We start from the raw sequence: 20,099 nt of genomic DNA, 5'->3' as shown, positions 1-20,099 counted from the left end.
TTGGTCTCTGGGTGGTTTGTGAGCAATGGTATCTTATTGTGAGTGACAAGTAAAGGCTAATAAGTACTGTTTTCACTGTAATGTTTCATCGCATTTAATTATTTGATAGGCGAAAACAATCTACTTGAGTATGATATAATACACCGGACTTCGGTATTAATTTCAATACAACCTCCAATTGTTCAGCCACATCGATCAGATTTGTCTTAAAGCTATCAAAACTCTTGGATTTTTAATTAGAGCTACCAAATCTTTCGATGTAATTAACTGACTCAGAATTATTTTTGCGCTTAAGCCTTTCCATACTGGAAAGTCTGGAATATGGATTAATTACATATTTATATGGAATCGCTGAATCTACAAAATCGCATAAAGAAAACTCCGAAAAAGTACATAAGAAATATGATACGATTTATAGGATATAAAAAATATTAATAACCAATGCGCACTATAGATGAATCTTTAATTATATTCCTACAAATTAATTTAAAGCTCGATTCTCTCTCAACCCGTCGTAAAATATCTTTCTTATATTAATTTATATAAGAAAGATAATTAGTTAATGGATACAAATCATATCTTGCCTTTTTATTCTTGATCGTTTATTTTTCCACGTATCTCAATACAACACTCGTTCGTATGTTACATTTCATGTAAGAACCCGGACAACACGGCTCACTTAATAAACTCCAATCACTAGGAAATCTATTTAACTTTGAATTCTTCTTTAGATCTCTACCAGACCTATCACAACACTATTCAAATCTTTATTATACCAAAGTATTAAGCTATTAAAGAATTAAAATAAGTCCGGACACTTGAATAGATCATCTTGTATGTGTGTATACTGTATAGTGGCAAATTATTTTGCTTTTTACCTTTAAAAAAATGTCTGCAGATGCTCTTGGTCAAGAGCTTACGTTACATAACTTTACACTTCTCAGTTTAATCATAATTTTTTCCATACGTTTCACTATAATTAATAATTGTTCTGTTTATAAAAATTGTTACGCGTGTTTTTATTTTCAAAATAATATAACTAATTCTATACTTGGTTTTTAATTTTATATGAAAAAACGTTAAAAATGCATTTTCATTTGGTAAAAGTAAATATTATTTAGGCAATTAAAAATTATTCTGAGTAATTACTAATTCATTTAATTAACAGGTGGATACGCGATATTATCTTATTGACTTGGGTTTATCAAGTTTATGCCGTGTAGATATAAACTTGTAATTGTACACTTTTGACTTGTGTACCAAGTATAAACGTATTTATACCTATAGCTGGTTTGCTATAAAGGCATGGCCCAACGTATCAGTCTCACCCTGTAATTCAATTTATTCCGGTTTATTAACCTGAGGATATTAGAAGCTGGTATAAAAAATTGTGTCACTGTATTATATTATTCATTAGATAAAAATTAAAGAATGTACTAAAATATTATTGATTAATAATAATTAATAATAAATCTTCGCAATGGCTTATAAATAAAAAATATATATACTTATTTCCAAATTTAAGCGTTACCTACCTACAAAAAAAAATTTTTTTTTTTACAGTACATAGGTCAGGTTTTATTCCATTAGTCTCAAATATCATACAAGTTTGAAGTTATGTACACTATTCATCACGATGTTTATACTCTATTAGGTATTATGATCTATGAAACAATTGCATATATCTATCCTAAATTTTAATCTATAGGCTTCAATAGACACATTAGTACTAGTGTTTAATACCTATTTTTATTGTTATTATTTACGATCATAATTATAGAGCAAAGTCAATGTCGATATAGCATAAAATATACTAAATAATCGATCAATAGTAATTATATAATATTCAATTATAAACATAAATATTCATTGTTTATATATTATTATTTGCGTAAAATATTGATTTAAATGTATACTAATATAATGGTTCCAATTTCCATTTAAAATTAGGTAGATATACCTTTTTTTACATCAGTCTTTTGACCATTTTTTTTTTTTTTAAAGGATCTTTTTAAAAATCAAAAAAATAAAGATAATAATTACAGTAAATCAATGAAAACATTAAAATCACATCGTCACAAATGTTATTTTACAGCAATAAATTGTAATAAAACAAACAAAATATAGAGTACCTATTTAAAAGCAAAAACACAATGCCACATGTTACACCCGAATGGTTTAGTTTAATTTAAAAAACTTAAGTGATGATGAAGATGACCAATTAGTTCCTACCTATTTGTTCAAAAATGTTTAAACTACTTAATAATAGGTATATAGTTATTACAAAATATAATTGTATAATTACATAAAGCATAATTATATATATTTTTGTTTTAAAATATTAAAAATGCTTATATTTTTAACTAAAATAAATACATACATTACAAAATTCCAACTTATTCATTATGAGTAGCGTGCTAAAATTATGAATTTAAAACAGTTCTTTCTAGTGCACCAAAATTTGTGGTGTAACTATCCCACGATTTTTTTAAATTACTTATATTATTTTATTTTAATTGTGTATGGAAACGAAAATGTATGAACATTTTTAACTATATATAATAAATAATATTCACATTTCTTTAATGTTTAATCTGTATCATATATGCTGGAGGAGAAGGGGAGCTAGAAGTATCAATTTACTCATAAAGTCGTGAATAATATTACTTCAGGAGTTTTAGGGGTTAAACCTCTTTATGTAACGCCTATAATATTCTATGTACATTATGAAAAATGTAATTTATTGTAAATATGTATAAAAATAGTTTGCGGCTCAACAATTAAAAGTTAAAAAAAAAAAAAAGGAACGAATGTTTCCAGCGATTTATGTTAAATTGTTATCTACAATATTGATGAAACTGATAGAATTGATTTACGATTGTCGATTGAATAAATCACCTTGTATGTTATAAAAAATTATAATAATCTATATTATATTATATTATATTATAGATACAACTGTACATATATAAATTATGATTAAGGTTAAATGTACGATAACATTTTGTCACTTTGTAGTTTGTACTATTGAAAATTGATATGAAAAATAAATTTTTGAAGAAAACAAGTTACTTAATTCGTTTTTTTCTCCTTCAAACATAGTCATTACGTAGATAGGTATAACCGCTAACATGTTATTATGGATATTTTCAATAAAATGGAATATTTTAATTGTTAATCGCTAATGAATGTATGTAATTTAAACCGCCCTTCATTGCAATTTGATATAGAAAAATTAATAAAAAAAAAAAAGGTTAACAGTGTGATCTGCAATTACGAAAATAAGGTTTATAAGTTGGGGTAATTTTCCACATTTAATTGTTTACCAATAATAACCAGGGCATTATTTTTCGTTGACTAATTTCAAAATTACGATTTTTCAAGTCAAATACTGGATTTTCTTTCAGTCACTGTATCATTGAACAATGAACTTTCAAGGTTGTTATCATCAAATTGAATAGTATATTGCCGCAGAATAAAAAAAAACGTATTCTAAGGTAGGTATTGTATAATTATTACTACTTTAAAACTAACACAATACGCTTTACATGAATCTTTGGGAAAAAAAAAATTAAATTAATAATAGTTTTAAGATGGAGTAAATACGTAAAAGCATTTTATTCATATTAAATTTAATACTCAATAGTCGTCTTGTGATATTCAGTTTGAAAATAATAATAAATCGTATTGTTCAAATAATAATAAAGTTAGAGAAATGTTTGACACATTTAATACAATGTTCTCTGTTTAAAATGTAATATAAAATTTAACATAATATACCCTGGTTAAAATATTTGCACAGCAAATTTTACTTTTTAGTGGTAAAACATAAAAAAAACTGTACAATGGCAGCTCAAAAGGGTTTTTTAATTCTGGGACACAGACTAGATAAAGAATTTTAAGATGAGGGTAGGGAATAGCTAAGTGAAATTTACAAATACAACTCTCATTCAGTCAACCAGAATGTTTTATTTTTAATTGGATGTAATGAACTAGTTACTAGAGAACTAATACAAAATTACAAACCATGTGTGTAAAAGTATAAATTGAGTACCTAAACGAATTTAAAACTATGGAAAATAGGAGAATTCATTTATAATCTTACTTTTATCATAACTATTATATAATAAAAAAATATTATAATTATAATATGTAAATTTATTATGTATTAGAATGAGCATATTTAATTTTTAATATTAAACCATTTTTTTTTTTTTTTAATGTTATGTAATGTATTTTTATTTTTATGAATGATTGGATTTACCTACATTTATTTTACATTAAACTTGATTCTATGTATTATACCATAGTGTACTAATAAATATTCACAATTTCTAATGTACAACAAGAAAAGGTATATAAAAAAAGTTAGGGATACTGTCTCAGTATTAGGGTACTAATTTGTTCCAGTTGTTCCGGACTCGACCAGAAATTTAAGTCTACACACACCTATGATTATGATTAAAAATAAATACATTCAATTATATTTAAATGATTAACATTATAAAGTTAATAAGATTATTCATATTATTAATCATATTTTTATTTTTAAGCATACCATTAATATATAATAATATATAAATATATTATTTAAAGAATTAAAACATATTATAAATGATAAAATATTTAATGAAAATCAACAGTCAGAATTTAAACACTACTATAAAATATTATATTTCAACAGTAAATAAAAGTTCACAAAAATAAATAGATCACAACAATTATTAAACTAATATAATACTTTGATAAAAACACACATTTTCAAGTAATTATATTTAGTTAGGATTTTTGTGTGATGTATGAAAAAATATCATATTAAGAGTAATTTTTGTTATATAAATTAAATAAATTCTGTTATACATATGTATACATGTTTGATATTAAACAATTTTTCTAGGTATAAATTTAAGGAAACAAATTAATACATATAATCTAATGAATAAAATACAAAAAAACAGTACCTTTAAATCTATACATTTATCACCTGTAACTATTACTGTTTCCAGGTTCATTTTCGATATTATTATTCGACCGATCTCGTCTTCTTGAATGAACATCGGTTAATGAATAAGTCTCTGGTTCAAAAACAGATGGATATTCTAATGATTCAGTGTCACTGATTTGATCTAAAGGCTATACATTTTATACAGAAAATATTACTATTTACTTTATATAAATTAAAAAAAATTATAAAATTTAAATAAAATACTAACATATCGATTGGAATATAATTGATGTTCGTGTGATTCAGACAATTGAGGCATATATGGACCATCACGAGGATGTGGAAATGTTTTAGAATTTCTATTTCCATTAAAATCACTAGACTGAGTTGAACTCTCAGTTAGCCCTGAAAATATAAAACAATAATATTCATTAATACACCTAAATTTATATATAAATAACTTATTTTATAAACTTCTATTTTAACAACTAAAATGTATACAATAAAGGTTAGATATCGGTTATTAATTTATTAAAATGCACTTGAAGTTTATGTTTTTATTTTAGAAAATGAGTTAAATGAAAAAAATTTTAGTTTTACAATGTTTTTTAATTTATTTTATATCGTTTCTACATATATCTGTGGACAAAAAAAGTACTCCATTATTTTTAATAGTATTAATTTAACTATAAACTAAAATCGAGTTTAGTTGGTATTTACTTTTTTTTTATACTGGATGTTATTACCCTCAGTACAGAGAATAATTAGAGACTTTAAGAGTCGATCAAATAAGTAAATAAAACAATTATAGTTACACATATAGTAGATCTACTCAGGTTGTAATACAAACATTTATAACTTTATATTACAATATAAATGTAACGTATGTGTCCCATTGACACAATTAACGCTTGCATCAAAACTTTAAAAAAATCTACAGTTGAAAAAATGAGAAAAATCATAATATACACAAACATAACTCAGGTATTACATACTTTGTAATTTCTGCTTTAATATCAAAATATTAAAAATATAACGTGTATTTGTAAATGTATTACAGTTATCTTAATTAAATAATACCTACATACTCTAATTTAGTCTAAAAACAAAAATATTTAAAATTTAATAAATTAGTTTAATAATTATGGTTTAAATTATTTTTTACCAATATAATATAATATCAACTTATTGATTATTAAAATTTATCACTGTAAGCATGAATAAATAAATAAAAATAATAAAAATAAATAATATAGATAATATAAAAATCATCATTCATTATTCATCAACCCAGCTACCTACCTATTTATATAATACTATTATACTATAATATACTATTACATATTATTTAAAATAAATTAATTTTAATAGTTCATTATATTATTTAATATCTTACAGAATGATAATTTCTATTTAATTTCCATTAAACTATATAACATATTTTTAATTGTTTCAAAGCTAACTAAGTTCATGAATTACTTTGTGTGACATAAATTGCATAAGTGAATTTGAAGTTATTATTATAATAAATTAGTTATTAATAATTATTATTTTTTGTTGTTATAAAAAAAATAAGAGAGTTTAGTTTCATTAAAAAAAATAAATAAATAAACAATTAACTTACAAGGAGGTAATACACTTAAATTGTAATTGTGTTCAACATTAGTCAATGCAGTGATTGGTTGCCTTGATCGAGGTTCACTTTCAGCAGCAATTCTAAAAAGCAAGTATAAAGGCAATACTATAATTTATAGGTAAATACTAATAAATTATATTTTTCTATTAATTGCAAGAAAAAAAGAAGAAAAAGAAGTTAAAATAATATATACTGCATAGTAAAGAAATAAAAAATACAAAAATAATCTTTATTTAAACATACATTTAATTTATGAAAGACATACCTGAAACTAGCTTGATCCAAAAATTGTTGATTTTGATCATCTCTAATTCCTGTTAAATAATAAATTAAAATTTGTTCAATACTTATAGTAATATTATTATTGTAACCTGGTGGTAGTGGTGGTGGTGGAGCTATGTATTGAGGTACACGCATTCCCATATGTAGGTGTTGTATACGCCTTTCATCTTGCCGGGATTGTATAAATGATTCTAGTGTTATTTCAGAACTGTTTGTAGGATCTGCTCTTCTAATGATTTTAAAATTTGGATATATTAAGTAATAATTTCTTTTAAAATAATTAAACTATGGTACCTTTGGTTAGTATCAGGTTTTGTTATTGAAGCTAATCGATAATCAACCATATCTGCTGGACGATTATGGTTAATTTGAGACGTAGGATAAATATCAGAACTAAAATAAAATAATTTAATTAATGTATTTATACTATTAAAACACTTAAACACCAGTTTGTTTTATTTGTTTTAGATGATAAAAATAATTTTGCAATAAGTAAAACTAATTAGATAATGATAATTAATTGTAGAAAAATCAAAATAAAATACTTATCTTTGAACTTAGAATTCTAAAAATTTGATAAATCATTGTTATTATTTAAAACTTCTTATATTTGAAAAATTAAAATTATTGTTTATGGAGTTAAAAAATATAGTATTATATTTAGTTATTATAGTTTAAATTATTTTACTTATTGGCTATTGCTAAATAATGTAAAAAATAATAACTCTGTAACTATATAATATCTTGTATTCGTATCATGTATTATTGTAAAAAGCTGACAGGTGTTAATTCTAATAATTAAAATAAACAATAAAATATATGTTGTATTAGCTAAAGAAAACAATAGCACATATATTATTTTTTGAAGAAAGTAAATATTGTTTTACTTCAGTAATAAATTTACTTTTGGTTATATGAACTAGGGAGTACAGATGCATCTGTTGCACACTTAGGAACTGTTGGAGGTACTCTTCGATAACTACGATATTGAGATGTTGGAACTGGTTCATTTGAATCACGTCCAATCATACCCATTCCTAAAAATTTCCAATGTTTTCTGTCCAAGCTGCTACCTTTTGCTTGATCTTCTTTTGTCAAATTCTTTTTTTGTTGTTTTTTTAATGAATGAAAGCTTTTATCCCTAAAAAAAATTAATTAATATTTTAGTATACTTATGTTTAGAATTAAATATTTATATTAAACTAGCTTCGAATTTTAATTTTTAATTTACAGCCAACAATAAATTTTTCTGTATTTTTTAATCCAATACTTCAGTATTACCAGTGGCGTCAAAGTTTTTAAAATATGGTCGGGCAATTTTAAAACTTTGTGGCCTCAATATTAAATAAAAAAAATAATAAAATAAAAAAATATTCAAATTATGGAGAAGGGGTATGAAATATACATTTGCTCATAATAAAAGTTATATGATGTTAATATAAAGTGGCCTACTGGCCACATTTTTCAAAAAAGAGGTCGGGCAGTGGCCTGATCTCAACATGGACTTCGGCGCCACTAAGTATTATGGAATAAGTTGAAATACTAAAATGTTTGATTAAAATAATAGTAGCAGGATATTATAAACTATATTATAATAATAAATATGGTTAATGAAGTTTCTTATTAATAATAATTAAGTTTAAACAGCTTAAATATGACAATTTGAAATATAATGTTAAATAATAGATAATAATAATAATAAAAAAAAAATAATTAAAAATTAAAATTATACATTATATTAAAATAAATTTTTAATTTCAATACATAGGTACAAGCAAAATTTAAGTTATAAGAAATAATAAAATTTTATATTGACTTACGTTTTGTTTTTATTAGAATTTGTACTATGATTCGAATGTGACCCCATATGACTTGACAGAAATGTTGAAATATTCTTAAAAGCTGAACTTGTAAAAGAAGAATCATGTGATGTTCCTGGTTTTGATGAAGCTGTATCTACCAATTCATGGTTTTCATTTAAGTCATCATCTTCTTCACCATCAGTCTCGCTAACAGCCACAATATCTAACAATTATGGACAATTTAAAGTTGAATTTGTTAATTTTATTATTTTAAAGATAATGATTAATGTTAAATGGCAATTTCAACCATATGTATATTTGCTCAATAAAAAAAAGTGTAAAAACTATACACTTATTAAAAATTAAATTTTTATGGTAATTTTATTTGAGATATTAAAGCAATTCTCTATTATAGTATTAAAAAACTGAGCCTGTTTTTAAATAAATAGTACACTAATTAAATAGTTACTATTTTTATAAAATTACAGAAGAATACATTTAAATACAATTTGATTTTCTTTACTTCATTCAAATTAAAAACTGTATGGTCATGAGTTTTTGTCAAGCAGTAGTCAGGTAACACCAATTTCTCACCCCCCCCCCCCTGTGTTCTCCATAACGCTTGTTGAGTATTAATAGCATGCCCCTACATGCAAGTTTACTGCCAAGTATAGTTCTTAATTTGAATTGAGTATAAAATTGTTATTACTGTCTTTTTTTTTTTTTTATTAGTAATCCAGTGATAATTATTTTTAATTTGTTAATTAAATTTAAAAATATCTTAAAAATTGATTGCATACATCAAAGACATATGAAACAAATTAAATAATGCCTTAACAAAGTTTAAAAATATTATTTATGATTATATTATAGGTAAAACTGAAGATATTATTAAATATTATTTAATAATTGATGGAAAAGACTGATAGCCAATAGGAATAACTCCTTTTCAGAATTTCACTACTTCAACATCAACTGACTTTCAAATTTTAAAAATTGAACAGAACAATACAAAAATAATTATGCTTTATTTTCATATTAAGTACAAAAAATAATTAAATAAACAGCCATTAACGCAGAAATATTTTATAAAGATCAAATTAATAGGATAACATTTGTTGATACCCAGAAAGGTACATAATGATATATCATTACTGTAAAATTAAAAAAATTAAATTTGTTTTACTTGAATTATGTCCATCAGCTATGGTAGCGGTTGAAAACCAATCTAACCACATGGATAAATCATCTGGTGTTTCAGCTGCAAAATAGAACATGGTTCCCATATGGTATACTTTAAAAGCATTAGTTCTTGACTTAACTTCATCAGCAACAGATACCGTGAAACCAGATAATATAATCATAAGTCGAGATTTAGATGACTAAAAAATAAATCAAAGTTAATTTATGTAAAGAGAATAATAATACACTTGTCATACTTCTTTATTATTAAACCCATAAAAAGTAGTTCCTTTAATAATGAACCATCCTTTAATCCACTGCATTCTAGGAGATATTTTTTTAGATCTTTGATAGAGCCATCCTTGATATTCACACATACCTAATTCTTTAGCACTTATATTTCGACGTTCTAAAAAAGTAAACAATGTATAAATAATATAGTGAATTATTTCTATAATGTTAATGCATAAAAAAATTAAAATTACTAGCTATTAATGGATTCCGTTGAAATAGTTGTTTCTGTCCTTTATTTTCTTTTTTGCCAATAGTTTTAGCACCAAGCATAGCTCTATAGCTGGTTCTTTTAGGCAGTTCAGCAGGCTTGGATGGTCTAGGAGGTGGTACCGGCGGCTGAGATTTTTTTGTTTCAGTTTTTTGTCTAGGAAATGTAGCTGGAGTATTTAATACAGCTTGATGGTGTATGATGGCTGTTCGTTCAGATGGTAAAGATATGTTATCTTTGGTATCCACACGAAATATATTATCATCACTACCACTAAGATCAGTTAATGACAGTGGTGGGCAAGCGTCAGACAAATCAGAAAATGAATTTTTTTCAAAATCTGATGGATCTTGATGTTTATTGTTTGAGTAAGAATTATTTTTAGAATGGTTCATAGAATATTTGGAACAATCTATTGATTCTGGAACTCTATCTTGAGATATATGCGTTGTAATGTTATCATAATCTAAGAACTTTTCATTTTGATTTTCTAAGTAACTGTTTGTAGTACTTTCTAAGTGTTCTTCTTGTTTTGAATCAAATGAAAATCCACTGCCAGATTCTGATACTCTATTGCTAAATTGTTCTATATTTTTACTATTTTCAGGTTCAAATCCATTATTATCAATTATATAAGTATCTTTGGTTTTTGAAAAATCTAAATCTTCAATTCTAGGTGGAGGAGGTTTTGGAAAGTATAAAATTGGTTTTACTGATTTGTTTATAGAACTATTTCCAACTGTTTCTGTCATAGTTGCTAAAGAAACATTGTCATCAGTTCGAGGAGGGGGTGGCTTAGGAAAAACTATAACAGGTTTATCAGGTCTTTTGAATTTATCTTCATTAAAAACACAGTTATTAGCGACTTCATTGGTGTCATAATTTTTTACATCTTCAATTGACATTCTCAAATCAGAATCAAAATATTCAAAATCATTAGGTAGATTACATTCTGCAGAAAAGTCATACGAAGGAGTACTATAACTTTTGTCTAGTTTACCACGAACTTTAGTAAATAATGGATTATCAATTGGTTTAGCAACTTTAGAAACAAAGGGTTTTGGCATTATTTTAGGTTTTTTGTTAATAGTATGTTCTGGGCTGTTATTAATTTTCAATTGATTAATTCGCTCTTTGACAGAAATTAAATTACAGCTATTTAAACCATCGTCTTTATTAGATGTATCAACGAGTTTCTTATCAGAAAATTTTTGACTTTCAATTTTCTCTTCATTTGGTGGTAGTGATGTCCAATGAACTTTTGTTGGTTTGGAACGTTTGCTAAGTTGCATCTCACTATTAGATTTTTCACTATTATTTTTATTATTATTATGAGCTTCATTAACTTGTTTCAATTCATTCCAAAACTGAAAATAAAATTTCAAAGATATTAATATTTAAAAATAAGGATTATCTTGTTAGAATAAAAAATTTTTTTGAATAGGGAAAAACTCAATCCATGCAAATAAAAAGGTGGAATACGATTGAGAACTATTTATATAATTTGTTCATCAGTAGTTATATATTCCATGTAAATCAAACATTAAAATTTAATTTAATTAATAATATTTAACAATTATACGGCTTATATAATTATAAATTTTGTAATCAACTACAACCATCAAAAATTGTAATTAAAAACTCAAAATAATATTCATCAGCCATTCGACATCAATAAAATTTATCATAATAATAAATAAAATAAAATGTATTGCTTTTTATTTCATTTTAAACTAAATAGATCTATGAAAAGCACTCAATCGTATACATACAAAGTAACAATAATTTGTACAGTATTTTCATTTGATTAAAAGTTGAAAATATTTTGTTAAGGGTCTTCCTGGGCTTTAATATTGTAACCGTTGATTGCATAGGTATTAGTTACACACAACTTAAATATAAATAACCAATACTATATAGCTAATATTATATAATAAAACATTAGAATGTATACTGTATAGGTAAAATATGTATTATTTTGTATGACTTGAACATTCAATAAAAATAGTTTTTGATAAATAATAATTAAAATTTACAAATACAGTATCTGCACAAACATTTATAAATATATCATGTTTTACAAAAACTTGAGTGATGTCTTTAATATTAAGCCTGTATACAAAATTATTTAATAGAGCTATTATTAATTGTAAAAGAGATAATTCAAAAATTAGTTACAAAATAACTATAAATGGTATTAACATACACCTATTACTTAAATTTATAATAAAATTTAAATGTGTAAAGTAAATACTTAATTGATTTAATATTTTATGGAAGACCCTTAAAAACGTTCTACTGAAACTCACACACACACAACTCACACTAAGAAGAATATTATCCTACAAATAGTCAAATAGTTTATAGTTTAAATTTAATAACAATAATACATAAATTATAGAAAATTAAAAAATAGAATATTAAATAATAAAATAGAAAAACAAATGTTAACCCAAAATGTTTAATATATTAACTAAGCTCAATTTATTAAATTAATAATATAATTTACTTAATTATTTTACCATACAAATTCTTAATGATTTTTAGATTAAATATACTACATAATATATTTAAGAACATTAATGTAGTATGTTATTATGACTTCGTTTATTTTGGCAGAGCAAGTGTTTTTTATGTAAAACATAACAAAGAAGTGGGGTTTCAAACAAAAATTAAGATTTTCTACATCATTTTATATTTAGTTTACAAACACAAAATAATTAATAATTGTAAATTATAATAAACATAATATTTTTAAAAAAATGTTAATTTTAATCGTGTTTACAATTATTTATTACTGATAAATAATAAATTATAATGTAATAATTAATATTTTAATTAAGGTGAAATCAAGGCGAAATTTCACATATTCTGTGCTAATACTACATAATAAAGTTTCATAAATATACATAAAATTTTTTTAAACAAATGTTATCATACTCTGCCAAAAACTAAACTACATTGAATATCATAAATAATTTAATAAACTGATTCTTAGTCATATTGATGCAACTTGCACAAAAAAAAAAAAAAAAAAATTATTTAATTAAAACATATTTTTCAATATGATAGATCAATAAGAAATATTTTTATAAAATAAACATATAAGTAATAACCAATATAGAAAGATGTAGAAGGCTGTTGTTACCTGTAAATATTTACTTATTCATATACCACTTGTTACTCGTTCTTAAATATACATTAATAATCCAATACTTTAGATTAATGTATTAGGCCTTTTTGGATGTTCACCAGAATAATTAACTCACATTGAACTTTGGAGAAAAACTTTGACATTAATATAAGAAGTAAATAACTTAATGAGTATATATTATGTTTTTTTTTTTTTTGTTTCTATTTAAAAAAGTATTTTGAAAACTTAACAGATAAAATTTTTATTTTTATATAAATATTAGAATAATGTTAGAATTAATTGAGCTGGCATGACAAATTGACTAACCTTTCAAATAGGTTTATTTAGGCACGTCTAGTGTTACCTGTTCAAAAAAATAACAAACTATAAAGTGCATTTAATACGCACATTGTGTTGAGGAAAAGTCAGTTTTAAAATTGTTTGAAATTTTATAATATTCAAATATGATTATTTATTAAGTAATGTTTATTATTGTTGTAGCTATTTTATATTTTGTAGTTTTTTAATATTTATAATTATATAAGTCATCAAGTACCTGATCAAAATTGAATGGTGCATGTTTTCCAATAGGACTGGCTCCACTTATTGTTGCCCTTCTTTGAACAGGGATATGTGGCTTTGGAAGATATAATCTTACAGAAGTAGGCGAGGAGCAGTTGGCACTTTCAAGTTCACTTTCATCACCACTACTGCTATTACTATGAGAAAAAATTTCGGGAGAAATTGAACGCCCAACTATAACTGGTGGAGGACTCAACAAATGATCACTTAAAAGTTGACTTTCTTGAATCTTTGGTACCTTCTTTTTTTCTTGTCTAAAAATGTATTAATTATTAAACAAAATGTATATTTTAGAATGTATACATTTACAAATTTTCAATTAGTTACAAATAAAAAAATTGTATGTGTTTAATTTAAAATAAAAACAATCATGTTCAGTTTTTGACTCAATTCCTAAATACTTTATATTATTTTATTTAGTTAATACAAAAATTAAATTAAAATACCACCAATTTAAAACAAATGTGAAATAAAATCGATAAAGGTATTACAAAAAAAAAAAAAAAAAAAAAATGGACTGTATATCTTCAACATTCTTTTATATTAAAAATTATAGAAAAACACAAGCACGGGTCCAGAGCAAAAATTTGAAGGGGCCCAACAACTTTTTTACAACACAAATATAATATCAATATAAAATACTTTATTTTTAAATTAAAAATTTGCTATAATAATATAAGTAATCAATGTAATAAATAAATTATTGATTATTTAATGTATAAAGCAACAATATGAAATTGTGATTGAAACATAGTAATATCGAGATCTGTAAAAATATAAAAAATATTAGATGAATAATATGCCCGGGGGGACTGGGCCCCTAGCCCCTAACCCTGGGAAAATATTATTTTATTATGAATAAGAGCAATACATAGTAATATTGAACGAGTCCAATTAAGAAATACACTAATAATACACATAAATTTAAAATGTTTACAGTTATCACTTATTATTTATTATTATAGTAAATAAATGAGATAAATCATTGAAATAATTTCATAATTATGACTAACAAGTAACAAGTAACAATTTAATAGATGCAGTATAAAAAGAATATTTTTATAATATCTTTATAGAATTAAATATGTTGAACACAATGGCATTTTTAAAATTAGAATTCAAAATTTACTTGGAATTGATAACTATTTTAAAATTTCATAGAAATGATAAATATTGTGAACTTACTTGTTTACAGGAAAACTGAAGTTAGGAATTGTCAATAAATCACTTGGCCTTGGTGGAGTAAGTTGATCAAAGTATCTTTGTGGATAATTAAATAGTTTTTTACTGGGTAAACGATATGGTTTCATGTAAATTTGTCCAAATACTTTACTGTGACGTGGTCGTTTTTTGAGTGTCAAAAAAATATCAGTTGAAGCTTCTTCTAACAAAGCCATTACTTGTCTAGCTTGCCAACCAACCTGAAATTTAGAAATAGTAATATACATTGATAAACGATTTTGATACATTGATGTTAAACGCTAATAACATTTAATTTTAAATGATTTATCATTAATGGTAGGTAATATAAGAAGAAGTTGACAATTATATTTATATTTACGTTAATAAAATTAAATGAATAAATTTGAAAATAAAATAGCAGTAGTATAACAAAAATAACATAAATTAAGTGTTAAAAACATTTATAACTAGTATATTATGTAATATATTGTATCATTATTATACTCTTATAATCAAATGCATTATATATCACATAATAGGACAAAATGTTTAAAATAAAAAAAGATCTTTAATGACTATTTATATTATTTTTCTACTAAATTTGTAATTAATTAATACTTAAAAATTGATGATTGATAGATAACCCTGCCTATTATAATATGTACTTTTTTAATATAATTTAAATATAGTATATTATATTTTATATCTAATAATATTTAAATTACATAACCTTATAATCGTAAATTAGTAAATATTTAAATCAATATTACTATTATTGTTGAAAAATAATTGCTGAATTATAAATAAAATAAAAAATTTTCCTACTAAGATTTTAATACTATATTTTTACTTATATCATAATAATACATTTTTAATAGGACACTACACCTGCATGTGTCGTAATAAAAAGTTAGAACATTTTCAGCTTCATGACATTAATTTTTAAGTTAGATAATAAACATTTTGAATTTGAAATATTTTGCCTTCTCTATGTTGCTTATAAATTAAAATATTGAAAAAAATTCAAAATTATAAAACTAATGATGTTCTAATCTTTAATTTTGATAATAGGTAAGTTCTATAGAATATATACTGAATGAAAATGTACTATGCTATACGCATGTAAGTTGGAAACAACACATGCTGGTGTGGCGTTTTCTAAATTAATATAAACAAAAGTTTTACACATAATAAAGAACCTAAAATTGATAATAGTTTTGTATGTTTAATTATTTCTTACCACAGTTTGATAATTTACTTGTACTATTTCATCACCAGCCTCAATTTTACCACACTGGTGTGCCACACTATTACATTTCACTTCTCCAACTTGATGAACTCCATGAAATGAAGGTACAATATAAAATCCCTGAAAATATTTTATTTGTATGATATTTAGCACTCAACAATAAAATATGATTAAGAGTGTTTCTATTATTAAATATTAATTAATATAAAAGTTTAACATGAAATAATAAATAAATAAGATAATAAGACTAAAAAGTTATACATTAGACATTAGTAATACATAAAGGAAGGATTGACAAAAATTGATCAGTCTTAAGTTTTTTTAATGCATAAAAAAATTTTAATTTATACATATTATGATACATTTGGTATTTTAAAAGATAACATCAACTGATAAAAGCAAAAGGGGCTAAGCAATAGATTTACTACTTTTTTGAGGAGCAGAGACAACATTTCCATGTTCTTAGTTTTGTTTCTTATTTAAACTTGAGAAATAAGATAATTAAATATTTCATTTCATTTCATTTTATACTTTAAAAAAGATACTTGGTAATTAGTTTATAATATTTTTGATAATACATGTCACTTGTACCATAAACTAAAAATTAAATATCTCATTAATAAATGATCTAGAATACTAATGCTAGTGTGATCATATACTTTAACTGTTGTCTCGTAAAATACATTATTTCACTTAACTCTTTTTGTCTTTTACCAGTTGATATGTAATATTACTAATCAAATAACCCAATAAAAATAAAACAAACAGTAATTAACTCTATTTTGACATTGGTGCTATTATTATTTTAAGTTATAATTTATTATTTACTATTTACAGAGAAAAAGGCCGACTAAAACCCCAAATAATAATAATAAAGTTTTTATTTGTATTACCAGAGATTCTCCAGATCTTTTTTTAAGTGTAGCAACATCCAAAGAAGCCGGTTGTAAAATTAGAGAATCTTGGCTTTCTTGAATAACATGATCAGCATGTTGAGCTAATTGTTTAGCAATCTCAAAAATATTTTCAACTGGATTCTCAGCGAACCGATCACGTTGACCACTAGTTACTATTTCAAGCGCCAGCTTAAGTAAATTGTTTTTCATACTTATATAATGTGGTTGGCCACAAAATGGAGGTCTAAAAATTAAAATAATATTTTACCTTTTTTCAACACAACAGTAATAAGATCAATAATTATGAATACATTAATATTAAATCAAACCTGTTTAACCAATTAACTAATGGTTTTAATGCAGCTACTGTATTGGCAACATCTGTAAGAATTTTAGTTGGAACTTGAGTAGAATTTAAATAATTTTGTTTTATGTCTTTGTATAAGCTATGAGCGCTGCAAGACAATCTTAATGCTAGTAATTGTACATTTTCTTTATCCAGTTCATAATGCTAGAAAACATTAAAACAAAAGATAAACCTAAGATACAATTTGAATAGAATCAAGGTGTATTTATAAGGTACAGAGACGGCTAGAAAATCTGGAGGTAGTATTACAATTTAATATTTAAAATATGTTTATTCATACAAGTATGTTTTTCTAAATTTTAATGATATTGTATTTATAGAATTATTATCTTACTGTCGCTTTAATATAAATTTATATATTGTATCCATTACTAATTTTCCACCCTAGAAAAATTTACTAACATTTCTCTACAAAAAATTATAAATAATATGTATTCAAGTTACTACTATATCATTAAACCAGAAATACTTCAATTCGGTAACTACCTATCAAAATTCATATTAATACAAATCAATCATAAACTAATTTGTTTTTATGATGCCTTATGTATTTCTATTATATTATTCATTTTTGGATAAACTTTGGAGTTTGTAGGTATAACTTGATTTGTTCGGCTGTTTTGTTAATGTACTTACCACCCTAAATAAAAAACCAGATACTCTTGTAAAGAATTATATTATTGAAATATAATAAAAATCAATCAATTAATAATATATGATTCCATTACCTGATTATATTTTTAACATAGGTAATATATAAAATCAAAGTTTTTTTTAAAACCTAAGTTTAACTATAATGATACATTTAAAGATTTCAAATTATTAATAGCTGGTATCAACTTATTAAGTAACAATAAAAATGGGTAGGGATTTTAAAAACAGAATAAGTAATGAGGTTAGCAGTTTATATTGAATATTGCAGTTAATTTTAGTACATCTGCTATTACTTACAAAATTTCTTAGAAGATCTACTGCTTCTAATATTAACTCTTGGTGTCCAATTTTTTGCACGCCAATTTTATCCAAGTCATTAGGTTGCATATCTAATAACTTTTGACCATTTACATCTGTATCAATGAAGTACTTGATATATGGTATAATAACACTATCTAAACCTATTAAGTAACATATTTAAAATATTTGTAGATTTGTTTTGATTATTTATTTAAGTAATTATGTTAAGTTTTAATTTACCTTTGAGCCAATCAGCTACTTGGTCAGATTTCCAATCAGCAACGTTTACATAAGCCATTATTTACAATTTTAAATTAGATCATTGATTGTGGTCAATATTTCTAAATTAAATAAAACCAATGTTATTTACATTACATTTTATTTAAATCTTAAATGTAAAGAAATATGTATAAAATGTTCTTTTTAAATAAAATAAAATATTTAAACAATCATAATGCATATTACTTACTTTAGTAATTGACAGTATATAATTGATACCTGATGATCATTGAGTAATTCATTGTGACCATAAATAAATTAAATAATAACAATTTACATGAAACTAATAATAAATAGAAACTTTAAGAAACAAACTACCTAACAACTAAAAGTTATATTCATTTTATGACGTACTCTTACAATCTCACTTATCATGGTTTCAAGCAAGGACAAATACCAAGGGCCTTATCTGATTGGTTTAAATTCGTTCCATATCAACTAAACATTGACAACAACAACAATTTTTACCAAATTTGGCAACATCCTTGACCCCAAGTGGCAAGTGTTAAGAAAGACAAACAAAACAAATAATAAAAATTAAAATACTAGACTGAGTAATTAATCTCAAAAGTCAAAACTATTGGATAATTATTAATTAATTTATTATTAACTTCATATTTCGAATCAAAAATATATCGATTATTCGTCTTTGTTATGAATATTATGGTACCTACTTTGTTTTTAACACATAGACATCGATATCGTTGAAACCTGAATTTGAAATTGTAGATAACTAGATAACACCAAGAACGGCAAGACCGCAAGAGCCTCCCTATAAAATGATCGCTAGTTTAGAGTTGTAGACCTTAGTTAGTTACTAACTAACTTGGTGTTAGTAGCGTGATCACTGATTTGCGGATAGACTTTGTGTTATTCTTTTTTATAAGCTTTTATAAGGCTTGAATAATTTTTATTTATTTATTTTTTTTTTATTACTAAATATTTATACATCGTAACCACATAATCTGCTTGTATCAAAATATGATATAATAAACAATAATATATATCTATGTATTTAGGTATTCATGCGATCACATAAGAATTAATAGGTATAAGACTAAATAACGAGGAAATAATAGAATTTGATATTTTTGACAAATTCAGAACT

General features: G+C 23.9%; 1 protein-coding gene and 1 long non-coding RNA gene across 2 annotated transcripts; one reads left to right on the top strand and one right to left on the bottom strand.

The window, feature by feature from the left end:
* Nucleotides 1-2,909: 2,909 nt before the first annotated feature.
* On the top strand, nt 2,910-8,832 carry LOC114129107 (uncharacterized). Its single transcript, XR_003592807.2, has 3 exons — nt 2,910-3,300; nt 3,385-3,497; nt 8,700-8,832. It is a non-coding gene; the product is annotated as an uncharacterized LOC114129107 (long non-coding RNA).
* Nucleotides 4,609-19,339, bottom strand: LOC114129097 (uncharacterized). The gene is made up of 19 exons (XM_027993731.2): nt 19,182-19,339; nt 18,953-19,053; nt 18,710-18,873; nt 17,721-17,902; nt 17,389-17,635; nt 16,487-16,615; nt 15,250-15,485; nt 14,039-14,318; nt 10,333-11,716; nt 10,105-10,256; nt 9,852-10,047; nt 8,684-8,888; nt 7,768-8,004; nt 7,158-7,256; nt 6,953-7,092; nt 6,847-6,895; nt 6,570-6,661; nt 5,214-5,350; nt 4,609-5,133 (listed from the first exon to the last, which is right to left on the bottom strand). The coding sequence occupies exons 2-19, from the start codon at nt 19,008-19,010 to the stop codon at nt 4,981-4,983; spliced, it is 4,140 nt and encodes a 1,379-aa protein (XP_027849532.1). The 5' UTR covers nt 19,011-19,053; nt 19,182-19,339; the 3' UTR covers nt 4,609-4,980.
* Nucleotides 19,340-20,099: the final 760 nt, after the last annotated feature.

The sequence above is a fragment of the Aphis gossypii genome, chromosome 1 (assembly GCF_020184175.1).
Source record: "Aphis gossypii isolate Hap1 chromosome 1, ASM2018417v2, whole genome shotgun sequence".
NCBI lineage: Eukaryota > Metazoa > Arthropoda > Insecta > Hemiptera > Aphididae > Aphis > Aphis gossypii.
The sequence above is the reverse complement of the archived record's forward strand: the minus strand, read 5'-3'. Positions and strand labels throughout refer to the sequence as shown.